A 17,171-nucleotide genomic window follows, 5' to 3' on the forward strand; every position below is an offset into this window, starting at 1 on the left:
CCAGGGGGGCAGGGGTCCTCGAAAAGCTCAAGTGCTGCTGGAGAGCCCGTGTCAGAGTGGGGGCAAGAGGGCAAGGGGACCCCTACCCCCGAGGGGCGGGGACAGCGTCGGGTGCAGAGGGGACGGTGGGAAAGGAACTGGGTAAGGGTGGGCTCTGCTGGGGGACACACGCAGGTGCTGCACCCCTCCTCCGGACACGGGACCCCCAACAGCTCAGGGTCCTACGGCACTGGGGCGGGGGGGTGGGAGGGGCATTTTTAGGGTGCAGCCGGGGGTCGTGGGTATCCGGCTCCCGCCGGGCCCCGCACTCGCAGGGCGGCCCCGCAATACCCTGGGGACCCCCGGGGTGTGTGTGGGGGTTACTGCAACCCAGCACCCTGCGGGGGCAGCACCCGGGGGGCGAGGGGCGTGCAGCGCCTGGGAGGGTCCGGGCCGGGGGGCTACAGCCTGGCAGCCCTGTCCGGCCGGCGCGGGCAGGCAGGGAGCCTAAGGGGGGGGAGGGGGCGGGCAGGGACCCCCGCGGGGCCGGGCAGCCCCTCGCCGGGCGGAAGCGATCGACTGCCCAGCTGCAGGCGGTGCGGCGTCAGCTGCAGGCGGTGCGGCGTCATTGCTGGCACGTTGACCAATCAGAAACGGGGCCGCAGGGGTGAAGCCCGCCCCTCTCTGAGCGATGGCCAATCAGCGGGAGCAGGTGGGCGGGGCTAGGCGCTGCGCTGAGGCCGCCGCGGGGTGTGGGCGGCGTGCGCCGGGGGCTCATGGCGCTGCGCAGGGCGCTGGGCGCCGCGGGGCGCAGGTGAGGGCACCCCGGGGTGGGGGCACCCTGCGGACGGGGTGCGCACAGGGGTGAGCACGGCGGAGGCTGCACCTTCAGGATGGGGCGGCGGGAGAGGGGGGCACCCCTGCACTCTGCCTGCTTGGCAGGTTGCAGGGGGATGGGTGCAACCTTGCGGGGGGGGGAATGGAGAAAGAAGAGCTGCACCCCTTGCTCTTGGGGGAAGGCACAGGGAGGGGGCTGCACCCCCGTGGGATGTGTGTCTGTGGGGTGCACGGGGAGGCGTCCTGGGGGGTGAACGGGGGGGGGCTTAGAAAATCTGTCCTCATGTCTTAAGCAGTGCTACTGCCGGAGCAGGGCAGAGATGCTATTAGCAGCCTCTCAGCCCCATGGCGGGGGGGGGATGGTGCGGATAGGGACACCCCCCCTCCATGGGGTGCGGATAGGGACCCCTGCTCCATGCCCCCCATTGCAGGTGGGCGCGGCGCCTCTGCTCCGCGGTGGGGGGGGACACCATCTTCGCCGTGTCGTCGGGGCAGGGCCGGTGCGCGGTGGCCGTGATCCGCACCAGCGGCCCGGGCAGCTGCGGGGCCCTGCGCTGCCTCACCGGGCGGCGGGAGCCACCCCCGCCCCGCCTGCTGGCCCTGCGCCGCATCCGCGACCCCGCCACCGCCGAGACCCTTGACCGCGGCCTCGTCGTCTGGTTCCCAGGTGGGGGTCGGGGGGCGTCCCGGTGGGCGGTGCAGGGAGGTCCCAGTGCGCGTGGTGCTGGGGAGGGTCCCGGTGATGGGGGGGGTGTCCCGGTGGGCGGTGCTTGGGGGTTTCCCGGTGTTTCCCGGTGCATGTGGTGCCGGGGATCCTGGTGCCCGGTGCTGGGTGTCTTGGTGCCTTGTGCTGGGTGTCCTGGTAGGGCATCCTCGTGAGTGGTGGTGGGGATCCTTGGTGGTGGGTCTTGGTGGATGGTGGTGGGGATCCTGGTGCATGGTGGTGGGTTTCGGTGCCTGGTGGGGGTCTCAGTGCCCAGCGGGGGTCTTGGTGCCCGGCACAGGCAGGGCTGAGCCCCTCTTGGCTTCCCTGGCACCGTGTAGTGGGCACAGCACGGATGCCCATGGGGATGCTCCTGATTCAACTCTGGTCCCTTTGCACCACCGCTCCTGTATAGCTGCAGTACAGCTGCTAGTGTGTGTGGGTCTCTTCTGAGTCCCCCAAAATCCCTGGGGGGTCGAAGCACACATGCTGCCACAGGAGGGGAAGGGACGGGGTGTGCCAGATGCGGCTGGGGGTGAGCTTCCAGTGGTGGGCTCAGCCAGCACCCATCCAAGCAGTGTCCCGGCTCTGCAGGTCCCCACAGCTTCACCGGGGAGGACTGTGCCGAGCTGCACGTGCACGGGGGGCCGGCGGTGGTGAGCGGGGTGCTGCGGGCACTGGGTGAGGCTCCCCCCCTCCCTCCTCCTCCCCTCCCCTCTGGTCCTGCCCCTCAGGGTGCTGCTGGAGGGTGCCCCCTGCTTGGGGATGGGGGCTCACCGTGGGGCTGGCAGGGCGCTTGCCTGGGCTGCGTCCCGCCGAGCCGGGGGAGTTCACGCGCCGAGCCTTCCGCCGTGGGAAGCTGGACCTGACGGCGGTCGAGGGGCTGGGGGACCTGATCCGGGCGGAGACAGAGGCGCAGCGGCGGCAGGCGCTGCGGCAGATGGAGGGTGAGCTGGGCCAGCTCTACCAGCGCTGGAGCGAGACCCTCACCCAGGTACGGATGGCAGTCGGCCGCCTGGAGTCCTCTGCTGGTGCCTGGTGGCTTGGGGACATGATGCTGGGCTGTTCTTCCTGACCCCCCCACCCCACTCCAGGCTCTCGCCCACCTTGAAGCCTACATTGACTTCAGCGAGGATGACAATGTGGAGGAAGAGGTCTTGTCCCAAGGTGAGGGCTGATGGGGTGGAGGGAGGTCCTAAGACACCCCGTCCCTGCTGTCCCTCCCCACCATGTCCCCCTGTTCTGTCCCCACAGTGGATGCCACCGTGCGGGCGCTGGAGCAGGAGATCGGTGCCCACCTGCAGGACGGGCGGCGTGGGGAGCTGCTCCGCGGGGGGGTCCACACTGTCATTGCCGGCCCCCCCAACGTGGGCAAGAGCAGCCTGCTCAACCTGCTGTGTGAGCGGGGCACGGGGGGCTGCTGGCAGCCTGGACGAGGCTCCCCCTCCCTGAGGACAGCAGCCCACCGTCCGTCCCCAATGCCCAGAGGGCAGGGGGTCCCTGGCACTGTCCCCTGAGCCCTGTCATGTCACACACACCGCAGGCCAGCGTCCAGCAGCCATCGTGTCGCCGGTGGCAGGGACGACGCGGGACGTGGTGGAGGTGGCCCTGAACGTCGGTGGTTACCCACTGGTGCTGAGCGACACGGCCGGGCTCCGTGATGCCACCGACCCTGTCGAGCAGGAAGGGGTCAGCCGTGCACGGGACCGGTGAGCCTGGGGGGTGGCCAGTCTGGGGGTACCCCCTGCTGCAGGGGCTGGGATGGCTGGGAGGTGGCAGATGTAGCCCCTTGCCCTATGCTGTTGCCCCCTTCCCCAGGCTGCAGCAAGCAGACCTGGTGCTGGCTGTGCTGGATGCTACGGCGGTGCCCACCGAGCCGGCCGCCTTGGGGGCTGCCCTGGGGTCCCTGTTGCCCCCCACCTCCACCCCCTGCATCCTGGTGCTCAACAAGGCTGACCTGCTACGGGGGGGCCAGGGGGCCCTGCACGACGCCTGTACCCGGGGGGACACCTTGCCCCCCACCATCCTCTTCTCCTGCAAGACGGGCGAGGGGCTCGATCACCTCCTGGAGCTGCTGGCACGGCAGCTGGCACAGCTGTGAGTATAGGGGGGAACGCCGGCCACCCTGTCCTGGCCGGGGGGGTGCTGCAGGCTGGTTTCTTGCCCCCCCAGGTGCGGGGACCCCCTGGCAGGCTCGCCCAGCCTGACGCAGAGCCGGCACAGCCTCCACCTGGGTGACTGCGTGGCGGCGCTGGTGCGGTATGGCCGGGAGCGCCGGTGGGACCTGGGGCTGGCGGCCGAGCAGCTGCGGTTGGCGCGGCGGCATCTGGGTCGCATCACCGGCCACGTGGGTGCCGAGGACGTCCTCGACATCATCTTCAGGGACTTTTGTGTTGGCAAGTGAGGGGGGCAGCAGGGGGGGGTCCCCCCGACCGCCAGTGTTGAGGACCGTGGGCAGGGGAGCTCTTGGCTCCATGCTGGTATTAAACCGTGGTGCCTTTGGCAGCTCTGGTGTCGTTCCCCTTCCCTGGTCCCCAGTGCCATGGGGCTTGGTGTCCCTGTGCTGGGCTGTAGTGTTTTCCTGGCTGGAGGGATCGTGACCTGAGCCCCAGACATGGAAAAAAACACTGGGAGCGGCCCTGTTTCCTGGCCAGGAGGACAAACAAGGAGCTGGAGCGACTGGAAGGGAAAAGTCACCCTGACCTCCCCCTGGGGCATCCCCCTCCACACCGTGGAGTGGGGGATGCGGGGCTCAGCGTGCTGGCGGGGCTTATCCTTGCACCCACAGCCGTAGAGGTGCAGTGCTGGGTACTTGGGACCCCCTAGGGTCCCCAGCTTGGGGAGCTGTGGGATCCCCCCAGCACTTGCACTCAGCACCGAAGATGGGGGTTTCCCAGGGACTTTGCTCTCCCCCCTGCCCCAGCTGGGGCTCCCAGGCTGCAGATGTGCCTGGTGGTCCAAGATTCTTTATAGTGAAGCTCCAGGAAATCCTCTGGCACGGAGCAGATCCCCCTGGTCCCCCAGCCAGGCTGTGCAGGGGCAGCTAGGACAGCGGGGAGCCCCTTTGTCACCCCGATCCCACCCTGCCACCGTGCTCTTCCAAGGGCTGGGCAGGGATGGGGGGACCCAGTGATGTCCCCCTCCTCTAGCAGCAGAGAGTGGTGGGAGCATGTGGCTCCCTGTATCCCAGGAGGGATGTGGCTTGCGGGACCCAAATGGGATCTGGGGGTGCTGGCTGGGGATGGGGGCACGCTGGGAGCACTGCATCCCCCTCCCGGGGAGGGGATGGCGTGCAGGCAGCCCGGCAGGCAGGAAAGGCCTTAGGGACAGGAAGGAGTGGGAAGCACGGTGTATCAGCCAGTGGCAGCTGGTGATTAATCACCACACTCTGGCCCCACGCCCCGGTGTGCCGAGGGGGCTCGATGGCAGGATGGGGCTGCCAAGGCTCGGCGGCTCTGGGCTTCCTGCTCGCTCAGCCTTGTGCGCTTCCCGCCCCAAAGGGGCATGTGAAGCCAGGATGGGATGTTCCTGCTCCCCATCCCGGCCGTGGCCTCTGCACACACACCCCCCCCCCCCCCATAGGCATCCAGACACACGTGCAGCGAGCTGTGTTGGTGCTCAGAGCTGGATGTATTTACAGCTGCCAACCGCCCCGTCTCCAAGTGTATAGGTACATGCATAGGGGAGGTGAGCATGCGGGAGGGGATGAGTGCGGGGACTCGGGGAGGGGGGTGGGAGGGCGGTCCTGGCTCCCGCGGTGCTGGCAGCCCCCCACCCGGGGCAGGGGGAGGACAGTGGTGGTGCTGGCTGCTCACTCCCAGTCAGGGTTTGCCATCCGTGCCATGGGAAGCACCTCCCGGGCTTGTTCTTGAGCCCTTCGCTGCCATTTTCCGTGCACTGCTCAGCTGTTAGCTACTGCAGAGAGGGCAGGATCAGGCCCTCACCCCAGCACTGCTCACTCCCAGCCCCCTATGCCCCCCTTTCCCAGTGGAATCCCTCACCTGGGGTCCTTCAGGGCGGACGCGAACTGCTCCGTGATCTTCTGTGCCATCCGCTGGATCTCCTCCATGTTGATTTTGCCTGGTGGGATGGAGCAATAGAATCTGAGCCGGGTAGCGGTGGGGATGGTGACCCCCAACATGATGGGGGGGGCATCCCACAGTGAGCCCCCTACCCAGAACTCACCCATGTTCCCAAAGATGCGCTGGTTCCTCAGAGCATCCATGTAGGAGCCCGTGCTGGTGAAGGGTCCCAGTCGCCCGCTGCTCCCCAGCACCCGTGAGCCTGTGATGTCGAAGAAGGTGTCTATCTGTGGAGGAGAGCGGGTGGTGGCAGTCAGTGCTGGCACCTCTGGGTGAAGGGGGGTCTGAGGGTGCTGCAGCGGCTTGTGCCTGCCCGGGGTGCACCCGCAGCTGTGCAGGATTGTGTTTGCAAAAGAAAGATGCACCTGCAAAAGTGCATGTGCAAAAGAAAATGTGTATGCAAAAGGGCGTTTGCAGAAGCACATGTGCAGAGGAAAGATGCGCATGCAAAATTGCATGTGCAGAAGGATGTATGTGTCCAGCCCTGTGTGCTACCGGTGCAGCTGCGGAGGGTGCTGGGGGATGTCCCTGCACCCCAGCAGCTCCCTCACCTTCGAGCCCATGCAGATATTCAGCTGCTCCTTGAAGTACACAGCCTGCGCAGCGGCTCTGCTTTTCTCCTCCAGCTCCTTGCGGAGCTGCTCCTTCTCCGCCAGCAGCTTCTTCTTCTCCTCTTGGCCACCCTTGAGCTGTGCCTCAACTTTCTGCAGCTGCTTGTCCAACTCCTGCTTCTCTTTGGAGCAGTTGGTGTGACACTGGACCAGATTCATGTCACAGAAGCTTTTCTCCATGTAGTTGGTCTCCCATTCCTGCTGCCGGAGGAAAAGCTCCTCTGTTCGCTGCGTCAGCCGGCTGATCTGCTCGTGGACGGCGCTGCAGCTGTACGGGCTGACCATGTCCTTGATGCGCTGGAAGATGTAGTTCATGTCAGACTTCAAGGAACTGCATTCCCGCTTCAGCAGCTCCAGGTTGCTTTTGGTGGGCTTGTAGATGGCCTTGGTGGTCAGCAGTTCCCACTGGCAGTTCTCCTGCTCCTGGGTGGCTTTGGTCAGCATGGCATCCACTTGGCGGCATTTTTCCTCCACCTCCTTCTTGGCCAGGGTTTTCTGGTCCAACTGGTGTTGCAGCAGCACCCTCTCGGCTGCAGGGTTGCGGGGGCACAGAATTAGGGTACGTGGTTTTCCCTCCCTCATGACTCCCACCCCACATCTCAGGGTAATAACCCTGCCTAGCCCAGGGAGAGGGCAGACCCCCCCATGCTGGCTGTGGTGGGTGCCAGAGAGGTGCTGGGGGTCTCCAGGGGGCTGGGAGGGGGAGTGCCCAGGGTGGGGGGACAGGTGTGTGTGGGTCTCTTACCGCTACAGTTGGCGTCGATGCGGCTACGGTTCATTTGACACTCATCCAGCTTTGTTTTCTGGAGGAAGATGATCATCTTCATTATCTCCTGCAGTTGAGATGGAGGGAGGAAGAGGAGTAGGTTCAGAGTGTCCTGTAAAGACCCCCCCCCAGCATCACTGTGCTCCCTCCCAGGTGCTGGTGAGAGCACTGGGGGCTGGTGGGGGCAGCGGATGAGGAGGAGGGCTGCGAGACTGGAACCCCTTTGGCCAACAGCTGCTGTCTGGATGCCAGGGCTGAGACCTGCCTGGGGCTGGGGGGGGGACACATTGGCATCACCAGTGGGCTCTGCCACCCCCTGCCCTCTTGTCTGCACCTGCTGATGCTCGCAGAGCTGAAGGGGGCTGCAAGAAGCTGGGACCTCACAGCACCCCTGGGTGCATCTCTGCCCCCAGTACCCAGGGGGCTTTGCCGTCCCTCCCTGGGGAGGGGGTGTCTCACCGTATTGATGGAGTTGGGTGCCTGGGTGCTATTGCACTTATCCAGGTCCCGTTGCACCTTCTGGGTGAGGACCTGCAGCCCTTGCTTCTCCTTGAGGGTGGCGTTGAGGGTGCGCGTCAGGTTCAGGTTCCTCCCGCTGAGGGTGATGATCTTGTTGTAGCGATCCTGCAGCTGCTGCTCCAGCAGCCGGAGGTGCGTGTCGGTGCCCCCCTGCGCGTTGCCGTACACCATGAACAGCACCAGCCCCAGGATGATGAGGAACTGAATGAGAGAGGTGAAGAGGAAGATGTACTTCACATAAAACCCGCAATCTCGCTTGGGCATTGCTTCCTTGGCCTCCACACCAAACTTGGCCATGGGGTAGCTGCTCTTCTCCATCCCGCTGATGCTCTGTGCACCCCACCCCACGGCGGTCCCTTTCAAGGGCGCCGTGCCGGGGCGGAGCTCGCTCTCGCCGCCGTGTTTATATTGCTCTATCTAATATTTCCTTCTGCTGGGTTCCTTCCTGCCTCTCCGGATGCCTTGGACAGGCCACGTTATCGCGACCCAGCTTCTGTTTGCAGGAGGACTATTGTTCCTGGTTGCTAACAGACGGGGGCGAAGTCTGGGACCTCAGTCCCCCACCCCAGACTGGTGGTCCCCTGGGACCAGCTCTCACCCTGAAATAGACCCGGGCATGGCGGGTACCAGGGATGCCCGGGGAATGAGTCCGCAGGGGCAGCAGGGTGGTCTGCGGCTGCTGGTGCTCGCTGGTGGGTGATAGAGGGGGATCCCACCGCCTGCACTAGGCACCCCGGGTTGGTCCTGGTGTCACATCCTCGTGGTGAGACAGTGGCGTGTGAGTCACCGCTGGACCCAGCTGCTTGCCAGGTCGGTGGCACGAAGGGAGTGATGCTCCACATCTGCTCTCCTGCACCTTGCAGGCAGCTTGTGGGCAGGGGAAGGATGCAGCTGTGGGGTGGGCTGGGGCATGTGGGGTTGTGGGATGAAGCCACCTGTAGGAACCTGCAGCTGTTGTACCCATGGGTGCTGTCACTCTGCAGAGCCACCATCCTGCCGTGGGGCCTGGGGAGCTGATCCTGGTCTCTGTGCCTTGCTGGGAACATCTCTGCTGGGCAAGGAGCAGCTGGTGGAGGGGAGCAAGGGGCAAATCCAGACCTTTCTGTGCCCATCTGCAGCATGGCTGGGTCCCCCGGCTGCTGAGGAAGCCCTGACTGAGCACAAGGAGTGCAGTGGCCCCAGCCCCGTGCAGGGATGGCCACACATGCCAGCATTGCTGCCACGGTGGCCCAGAACCATGGGTTAGCAGCCATCTCCCCCATCGCACTCCAGGTCTGGGGTCCCCTTTGCACCACACTGGGCTGAGGGGTGAGGGGTGGGGGTGAGGGCTGGTTTGGGGACAGGCTGGGGACACGGAGGGGGCTCCTCAGTGCAAGGAAAAGGGGTCTCATTGGGTGCAGGCAGCACTGTGGCGGGGACTGGAGGGAGGGGGGATGCTGCCTGTCGGACCCTCAGCACCAGTGACCGCAAACCAGGGCTGGGCTGAGCTGGACCGTGCTCAGATCCTGGCCACGGCCATTACCACCCTGTCCCCATCCCTCAGGAGCCCTGGGCTGCAGTGGAGGGGCTGGCTATGCCCAGGACCCCCCCCAGCTCTGCAGGATACCCAGCCTGGGCTGGGGGGGGCTGGCTGGGGGGGCCGAGGCGTGAGGCTGCACCAGGCACTGACCCCGAGCCTCTCGCTGTTTCCTGCCTTCTGGCTGCGTCGCGGTCCCTGGAGACCGGGAAGTGTCTGTGATAGCCGGGATGGTGTCGGTCCCGAATCCATTCTCAGCTACTGCTGTTTCCTTCCTGAGCTGCAAATAACAGTGAGTCACCCCTGGCCCCACCAGGGATGCTGCCGGGGCTCCGCTGGACCCCTGGCGCTGGCCCTGGGACCCTGGTGTGCTGGTGGCTTTGCCAGTTGGATGCTCCCGCCAGCAATCCACCCAAGGGCTCCTCACAGCCTCCTGGGGTCAGCAGGAATCCTGATGGGGCAACTGCCCCCCACGGTGCTGCAGACCCACCCTCTGTCCCATTTTCCAGTTAGCACCCCCTCCTATAATTAATCCTTCCTATGCCAAGGGCTCATGTTGCGTTGAGGTCGGGCCATGGGAACGGCTGTGCCTTGTTGCCCTCCCCATCCCAAACTGCTGCAGGGCTGGGGTCTCTGCTCTGGGACCACCAGGTCTGGGGTGCAGGAATGGGGCTGGTCCCCCCACAACAGGCTCCACAGCCCGAGGAGCCCCGGCCTGGGTGGAGACCTCCTTGCAGAGACACTTCAACCTGGAAAGCTGCCTGCCAGCACCCTCCCTGCCCCCTCCCAAGCTGGGGGGCAGTGGGGGGCATGGGGTGCGATCCCCCATGAGGGGTGCAGGCAGGAGGAGGCCGGATGCCTGTGAGCAGCCTGCCTGCCCTCTGCACAGGATATTGCAGCAGTGACAGCAGGAAAATCTGCAACTTTCCTGGAAACTTTCTTCAAAGCGGATCAAAGATGCTGGGAAGCGCCTGCAGAACAGCAGCATCTGCTGATCCCTGTCCCCCCATCCTCAGCTCGGCCCCTCATCCCCGGCCAGGCCCCCCAGGGTGTCTTTGGGGTCCCTGGCAGAGCCGGGTCCTGCCCTGGCAGCCACTGGCCATCGCGGTGGCAGAGCCTGGTTAAAGCCCTAGGGTGTGTGTGATGCCCAAGCGGGGCTGTGGGGATGGCTGGGCTTGGCTCGAGGGGACAGCTGGGCTTGGGGGGCATGGCTGGGACTGGGGGGGGACATGACTGGGCTCAGGGGGATGGCTGGGCTTGGGGGCCATCACTGGGATCAGGGGGGACATGGCTGGGCTCAGCTCAGGTGGATGGCTGGGCTCAGGGGGGACATGGCTAAGCTCAGGCAGGCATGGCTGGGATCAGGGACATGGCTGGGCTTGGGGGATGGCTGGGGGGGGACATGGCTGGGATCAAGGACATGGCTGGGCTTGGAGGATGGCTGGGGGGGGACATGGCTGGGATTAGGGACATGGCTGGGCTTGGGGGATGGCTGGGGGGGGACATGGCTGGGATCAAGGACATGGCTGGGCTTGGAGGATGGCTGGGGGGGGACATGGCTGGGATCAAGGACATGGCTGGGCTTGGAGGATGGCTGGGGGGGGACATGGCTGGGATCAAGGACATGGCTGGGCTTGGGGGATGGCTGGGGGGGGACATGGCTGGGATCAGGGACATGGATGGGATCAGGGACATGGCTGGGCAGGGACATGGCTGGGATCAGGGACATGGCTGGGCTTGGGGGATGGCTGGGCTCAGCTTGCAGGGGGGGCATGGCTGAGCTCCGGGGGGACATGGCTTGGATCAGGGACATGGCTGGGCGTGGGGGGACAGCTAGACTGGGGGGGGACACATCTAGGCTCGGGGGAGAGCTGGGCTTGGGGGGATAGCTGGAATTGGGGGTGCACAGCTGGGCTCGAGGGGACAGCTGGGCTCAGGGCGGACAGAGGGACGACCCAGTGCGCAGAGCAGCCTTTATTGCCCAAGTGCCTGCCCAGTCATCCCAGTTTCTGGAGTGCACCGGGAACATGGCACTAAACCCTGGAGCTGGTTACAGCAGCCCCAAGCAGCCGGTGGGGAAACCGTTCCCTGGCTGAGCTAACACTGCCCACAAGCTGGATGGCTGACTGCTCCGGCCCAGCTGCGGCACTGGCATCGGGACAGCAGGATCAGGACACAGGGCAGCGTCACGACAAGAAGGCAGGATTAGGACACACAGTGGGATTGGGACACAGGGCAGGATTAGGATATACAGCAGGATCGGGACATGGCAGCATCACGACAAGATGGCAGAATCAGGACACATAGTGGGATCGAGACACACAGTGGGATTGGCAGGATCAGGACACAGGGCAGCATCATGACAAGATGTCAGGATCGGGACACACGGCGGGATCAGAACATAAGGCAGCATCACGACAACAGGATCGGGACACACAGCCGGATCGGGAAGCACGACAGGATTGGGACACAGGGCAGCATCATGGCAAGACGGCAGGGTCGGGACACGCGGTGGGATCGGGACACGCGGTGCCCACCAGCATCCTTCGCCTGGACGCGCTGGCTCCGGTCGGACGCGGCCGGGCTGAGCCGCTGCTGGGTCCCAGTGCTAAGGGGCGCTGTGGGACTGGGAATGATGGGCTCAGCGGGGCGGGGGGGGCCCGGCCCCAGCCTCCGGGGGCGGGGGGCTGCGGGGCTTCAGCCTTTCCTGCAAAAGAGGGGAATGCAGGGAGTGAATCCCTCCACAGCCCCCCGGGTCCTGCTCCCCTGGGGACACCGGTGACAATGGCACATGCCGGCAAGCGTGCCCATGAGCACTCAAACTGGTGACGCTGGTGAAGCCCCCTCCCCAGGCCGGGCCCCTCCCCTAGCTGTGCACCCACAGAAAGTACCGGGACGGGGGGCACCTGCGCCCAGTTGCTCGGTCCCTCATCCGCCGCCGCAGCACGTCGACCTCAGCCGCGTAGTCCCGTCTGCGGGTAGAGCGGAGACGTGTGAGGGGGTGTCTCTGCCTGGGGGGACGATGGAGGGTCTTCGTGGGGAGGGAGGGCCAGGGCAGGGTGATGGAGGGGCTGGGCTGGGTTGGGGGCGTAGATGTTCTGGAGTGCCCAGCCTGTGGCAGGGGACAAGGACCTTACAGGGTGGCTTCAAGCTCTCTCTGCCGGGCCTCGCACTGCTCCCCACGTGCCTGCAGCGCTCGCTGCTGCTCTGCTGCCTCCTCCAGCTGCTGCCGCAGCCCCCGCACCTGCGCCTTGCCCTGCGCCAGCTCCTCTGCAGGATGAAGGGGACAGCGGAGTCACACGTACACCCCAACCCCTGACACCCCAACCCCCCACACCCCAAACCCGAGCCTGCCCTGCTGGACATTGTCCCCAAAGGGCACGTGGCTGGGGGGATGCCACGGGGCTCCTTGCATGGGGGGGAATGGGGACGGAGACCTGCGCCCCACGCTGCTGCTGTGGGGGCATGGAGCTCACCTTGCAGAGCTGCCTTGTCACGGGCCAGCTCAGCCTGCTCGCGCCGCAGGGCCAGCACCTTGTCCCCCAGCACTGTCACATTGGCCTCCAGCCTGGCCTGGGGAGAGGGGACATGGCAGCATGGGGACAGAGGTGGGCAGTGCCCTCCCATCTCTTCATCTGCTGCTGGAGCCCCTCCTCACCACTGCCCCAAGTCCCCATGCTGTCCCCACGCTCCCTGGTGGCCTTAGGTTCCCCCGTCACATTTCTCAAAGAGGTAGAGACATGGATTTGGGAAAAATCACGCTTCCCTGGAAGGATGGCTCAACCTGAGCTTGGTGAGGATGCTGGTGCACGAGGGATGTTGCAGGAGTCCCTGGCCACCCAAGCACCCAGTGGGTGGCATCCCTGGTGCCTGGGAGGGGACGGGGCTCCTCCCAGCCGTGTCCCTGAGAGGCAACAACCCAGTCCCACTCCCGGCGCCAGCCCTGGGAAGCTGGAGCACTTTTCCAGCCTCTCTGGGCCATTGTTTGGCCGGATGAACCCAGAGGGGCGGTGGGACCCGGCTCTTCCTCCGGGCTGTGGCCGCAGCGCTGAGGCCAGGCCCTTTCCCAGCCGGGGCCACAGCTAAAAATACCTGGGAGGAGAAACGGCAGCTCCGCATCAGCTCCAGCCTCCGCTGCTGCTTTGGGATGGGGTAATTATATGTGCGTGGAGCAGCTTGGTCACAGCTAAGAATAGCTGCCCCAGGCCGGGCAAGGGCACCCAAGCTGGGGGTCAGCAGGAGCAGGGCAGTGCCAAGGGTCCAGGAGCAGCCGGGGCTCCCCTCTCGGGGTGTCCCATACAGGAAGGTGGCCATACCCCCCTGGGGCTGCCTCCCCCTCATCCCGGCTCATCGTTCCAGCCAGCCTTTGCTCTCCAGGGCTTGCGTGTCTTGCAGCATCCTTCCCATCAGTGCCGAGGCTTTCCACAAGCCTGGTTGAAATCCTCCAGGGATGAGGCATCACTCTTGGACTTGGCTACTGAGCTCCCCCAGGAACCCCCCTCTCCGCTCCAGCATTGCTCACCCCGTGCAAGCAGCCATATGGCCGAGGTCCCCCCCTTGTCCCCATCCCCGCCAGCACCTACCGCCCGCTCCCAGCAGGATGCCAGGCTGGCATTGAGCTTCTTGCCATCACCGCGGGCCTGGGCGAGCTCCTGCCGCAGAGCATCCTCTGCCTGTGCGCCCGCCGCCGCTGCCCGCTGCAGCCGGGCTCGCTCCTGCTCCAGCTCGGCCACGCGGTTCCCCAGCTCCCGGCTCTCGTTGGCCGCCTGTTCCCGGCAGCCCCGCAGCTTCCCCACTGCCTCTGAACGCCACACCATCACCGCCACCGCCACCGTCACCGCCGCCACCAGCACCAGCAGCATCGCACACAGCCCCAGCACCTTCAGGGTGGCTTTGGGCACGGCGGGGTCCATACCGGAGGGGGACATGAGGCTGCTCGCCCGCTCCAGCGGTGCCTACCCGGGATGTGCCAGTGTCCCTGGGTCAGGTCACTCCCTGGGTTGCTGTAATTGCCGCCTGTGGGTTTTTTCTCACCAAACACCGCTTTGGGCTGCGGTTTCTCACAGGTCACAGCCCAGAATAGATCTGTTTGTGCTGGAGGTGGGAGGGTGCTCTGTCCCTGTGCCTGACCATGGGTGACAGCTGCAGGGAGAAGCGGGGATGCAGTTGGGGTCCAGTGGGTGTCAGGGATGCTGAGGCTGCTGTCTGCCTGGGGGGTTTCTGCAGCACCCCCTTGCCCCTGCTGTGCAACAGGGTCAGGGTTCCAGGTCCCCAAGAAGTGCTGGAGCAACAAAATGCTGGTTTTTCCATAAGGTTTTATTACAAATCTGTTAAAAATCACTTAACTATGGAGAGGCCTCAGGGCAGCCCTGCCATGTCTCTGTCCCCTCCAGCCCCGGCCTGTCCTCTCCCTTGTCCTGGCCACAGCCCCTGGTGCCTGGAGGGAAATCACCTCCCTGGAATGCCCCATGGTGAACTGGGTGGATTTGGCTACTAGAGAGTGCAGGGAAGTATGGCCAGTGGCCAGAGGCAGTCCCAGGGCAGGGGTGAGCAGGAGGCAGGGCTGAGTGGGCAGTGGGCTCCTGCAGTGGGCACTGTGCCCGCTGCCACCCCCAGACCACTGGGCTGGATGAGGACAGTCCCTCCTCACCCCACATCAGGGGATGGGGAATCATTGGGACCCATGTTCCTGCTGCTGTGGGCTCACAGGAGGAGCATCCCGGGGAGGAGGAGAGCCAGGAGGCTGAGGGACACGGCCGAGAGCCTGTTCCCACCTGAGTGCTGTCTCTTCATGTCCTGCAGGTGGTTCTGCAGGAGCTGGTTCTGCAGCTGGAGCTTGTCCCTAGGGAGGGACACAGGGGGAGTCGGTGACAGAACACAGGGCTGGGGATGGCACGGGGGAGTGGGGGGCTCACCTGCTGCTCTGCAGGTCCTGCAGCTGCCTCTGCTGCTGGGCCACCTCTGTCTTGAGCGCCTTGTTCTCCTCTGCAGGGAGGTGATGGCAGGTGGGGATCAGGGTGTTCCGGGGATGGGGATCAAGATGTCCCCAGGGGACAGAAATCAGGGTGTCCCAGGGGACTGGGGATCAAGATGCCCTCAAAGGACAGGGGTCAGGGTGTCTCAGGGGATGGGGAGCAGGGTGTCCCGGGGGACTGGGGATCAAGATGTCCTCAAAGGACAGGGATCAGGGTGTCCCAGGGGACAGGGACCAGGGTGACCCAGGGGACAGAGACCAGGGTAGCCCAGGGGCTGTTGCCCGTGCCCACACTCCCTTGCACCCCTCCCACCCGGGACTCACCTTGCAGCTGGGTTATATTGGCGAGTGCCTGCTCCAGCTCCAAGGATTTCCCCTCCAGCATACCCTGAGCAGGGGCAGAGGAAAGCGGCTGGAGGCTCCCGCTCGGGCACTCCCCCACACCATCCAAGCACATCCAATTTAGGCCGAGGGGCTGCAGGTTTCCCTGCATGATCCTGGCCCTCCACCCACCAGCAGGACCTCAGCACTTACCAGCCTCTTCCTGCAGGCATCCCTCTGCCCGCGGGCTTCGGTGAGGGACTGGTTGGTGCTGGCCAGTGCCTCTTCCAGCTGTGCCAGCCCCACCGAGCAGTTCATTGCCACCACGGAACCCACGACTTGCTGGCAGAACAAGAAGGTGAGGACTGCCGACAGCACCAAGACAGCTACCCCAAAGGCCAGGGCGCTATACCTCTTCCAAGACATCTTTTTTGGGAGCAGCCGGCACGGACTGCAGCCCACCATCCTGCCTGTGATGCCCTGCCCAGGCAAAAACACACGGTGCTGGCAGGAAGTTTAATGTTTGCCCCAAAATCGACCAGTTTCGTTTCTCAGAGAGGGACTTTCCAGGAAATCATGTGGTTCATTGCGTCCGGAGTGTTCAGGGAGTCGAGCAGCCACTCAGCTGTCAGGGTCCCTGCTGGGACTGGGGCTGTGTCCCTGCCTACGCTGGGGCTGATACCGGCAGGGCTTGGGCAGATGCTGCAGGGGACCCCCCCCCACTGCAGGGGGTGATCTCAGCCCTGTGTCCCAGGCTGTGGGGGGCAGAGCTGGTGGGCTGCAGGTGCACATGCAGCCCCATGGGGCTGCCAGTGGGGCCAGTGCCCACAGTGGGGGGGGACACAAGGCAGAGCATCCCCCAGGGTGAGGGGTAATAGGGGCGGGGGGGGGGGTGGGTGGGCTGGAGGAGGGGGGATAAATGAGGGGGGTATCTGGAGCACGGGCTGCCTGCGGTATGGAGAATTAGGGATGCAGGGTACTCAGGGGATGGAGAATTAGGGGTACAGTGTACTTAGGGTATGGGGTACTGGGGGTATGGAGAATTAGGGGTATGTGGTACTGGGGGCATGAGGTACTGGGGGTACAGAGAATTAGAAATACAGGGTACTTGGGGTATGGAGAATTATGGGTACGGGCCACTGGAGGTATGGAGAATCAGGAGTATGTGGTACTGGGGATATGGAGAATTAGGGAAACAGGGTACTCAGGTTATGGAGAATTCGGGGTACAGGGTACTGGGGGTATGAAGAAATGGGGGTATGGGGTACCCAGGCTATGGGGTACCTGGGGTATAAGCTAACTGGGGTTTGGGGTGCCTGGGCTCAGGGCTACCTTGGGTATGGGGGTGTGGGGCAGCCAGGTGATGGGGTACCTGGGGTGCGGGGCACCCAGGGTGTGGGGTTACTGGGGGGGGTGGTACCAGCCTGCCAACCCACAGCACAGCCTCCCCCCAGCCCAGCGTGGCTGCCCCAGCTCTGGCTGGGCACGGGGGCTCTGCCAGCGCCAGGATCCCGCCCTGGCTTCTGGCGAGCGCTTGGTCCCGTGATGACCACGTCAGTCCAGGCTTTCACAGGACTTCCCCATCCAGAACACTCCTCGGCTGCTGTTCAGGAGGGTTTTTTGGGGGGAGAAGAGCTGGCGAGGTGGGGAGGAGGAGGGTTAAAGGGTGGGGAAGGGCGGCGAGCCCTCCACTCCCATCCTTGGGGAGCAGCATCGCAGTCCAGCCACCGCATGGGCTGGTTTTTGGGAGGCCGGGAGCGGGGCTGAGCCAGCGCCTGCTCTCCTTCTGTTGGGGAGAAATTTGAAACGCTTTTTTTCCAGGAGTTATGCTAAAATCCTGGTTTTTTTAATGCTTTTCCTGCT

The 17,171-nt window shown here is 64.9% G+C and overlaps 3 protein-coding genes across 12 annotated transcripts; 1 reads left to right on the forward strand and 2 right to left on the reverse strand.

Annotated features, from left to right (window-relative positions):
* Positions 1–677: 677 nt before the first annotated feature.
* On the forward strand, positions 678–5,043 carry GTPBP3 (GTP binding protein 3, mitochondrial). The gene is made up of 9 exons (XM_080385251.1): positions 678–793; positions 1,248–1,483; positions 2,114–2,200; positions 2,311–2,513; positions 2,614–2,686; positions 2,774–2,917; positions 3,063–3,228; positions 3,338–3,616; positions 3,692–5,043. Exons 1-9 carry the CDS (start codon positions 756–758, stop codon positions 3,921–3,923), a joined length of 1,458 nt encoding a protein of 485 aa, XP_080241377.1. The 5' UTR covers positions 678–755; the 3' UTR covers positions 3,924–5,043.
* Positions 5,044–5,126: 83 nt separating this feature from the next.
* Positions 5,127–7,841, reverse strand: PLVAP (plasmalemma vesicle associated protein). Of its 2 annotated transcripts, none has more exons than XM_080385255.1 (6): positions 7,438–7,841; positions 6,958–7,045; positions 6,153–6,742; positions 5,705–5,828; positions 5,521–5,599; positions 5,127–5,431 (listed from the first exon to the last, which is right to left on the reverse strand). In XM_080385255.1, the coding sequence occupies exons 1-6, from the start codon at positions 7,813–7,815 to the stop codon at positions 5,428–5,430; spliced, it is 1,263 nt and encodes a 420-aa protein (XP_080241381.1). In that variant the 5' UTR covers positions 7,816–7,841; the 3' UTR covers positions 5,127–5,427. The 2 variants fall into 2 exon arrangements, with proteins under 2 accessions (XP_080241381.1, XP_080241380.1); XM_080385254.1 differs by having other exon boundaries at positions 5,127–5,434.
* Positions 7,842–10,895: 3,054 nt separating this feature from the next.
* On the reverse strand, positions 10,896–15,944 carry CCDC194 (coiled-coil domain containing 194). 9 transcript variants are annotated; one of them, XM_080385264.1, is made up of 8 exons: positions 15,522–15,940; positions 15,312–15,375; positions 14,929–14,998; positions 13,597–14,855; positions 12,490–12,586; positions 12,151–12,283; positions 11,920–11,985; positions 10,896–11,720 (listed from the first exon to the last, which is right to left on the reverse strand). In XM_080385264.1, exons 4-8 carry the CDS (start codon positions 13,939–13,941, stop codon positions 11,711–11,713), a joined length of 651 nt encoding a protein of 216 aa, XP_080241390.1. In that variant the 5' UTR covers positions 13,942–14,855; positions 14,929–14,998; positions 15,312–15,375; positions 15,522–15,940; the 3' UTR covers positions 10,896–11,710. The 9 variants fall into 9 exon arrangements, with proteins under 9 accessions (XP_080241390.1, XP_080241389.1, XP_080241387.1 ...); XM_080385263.1 differs by having other exon boundaries at positions 11,905–11,985; XM_080385261.1 differs by having other exon boundaries at positions 12,151–12,586; positions 15,522–15,942.
* Between the last annotated feature and the right edge of the window lie 1,227 nt (positions 15,945–17,171).

The sequence above is a fragment of the Falco punctatus genome (assembly GCF_963210335.1).
Source record: "Falco punctatus genome assembly, chromosome: 4".
Taxonomy (NCBI): domain Eukaryota; kingdom Metazoa; phylum Chordata; class Aves; order Falconiformes; family Falconidae; genus Falco; species Falco punctatus.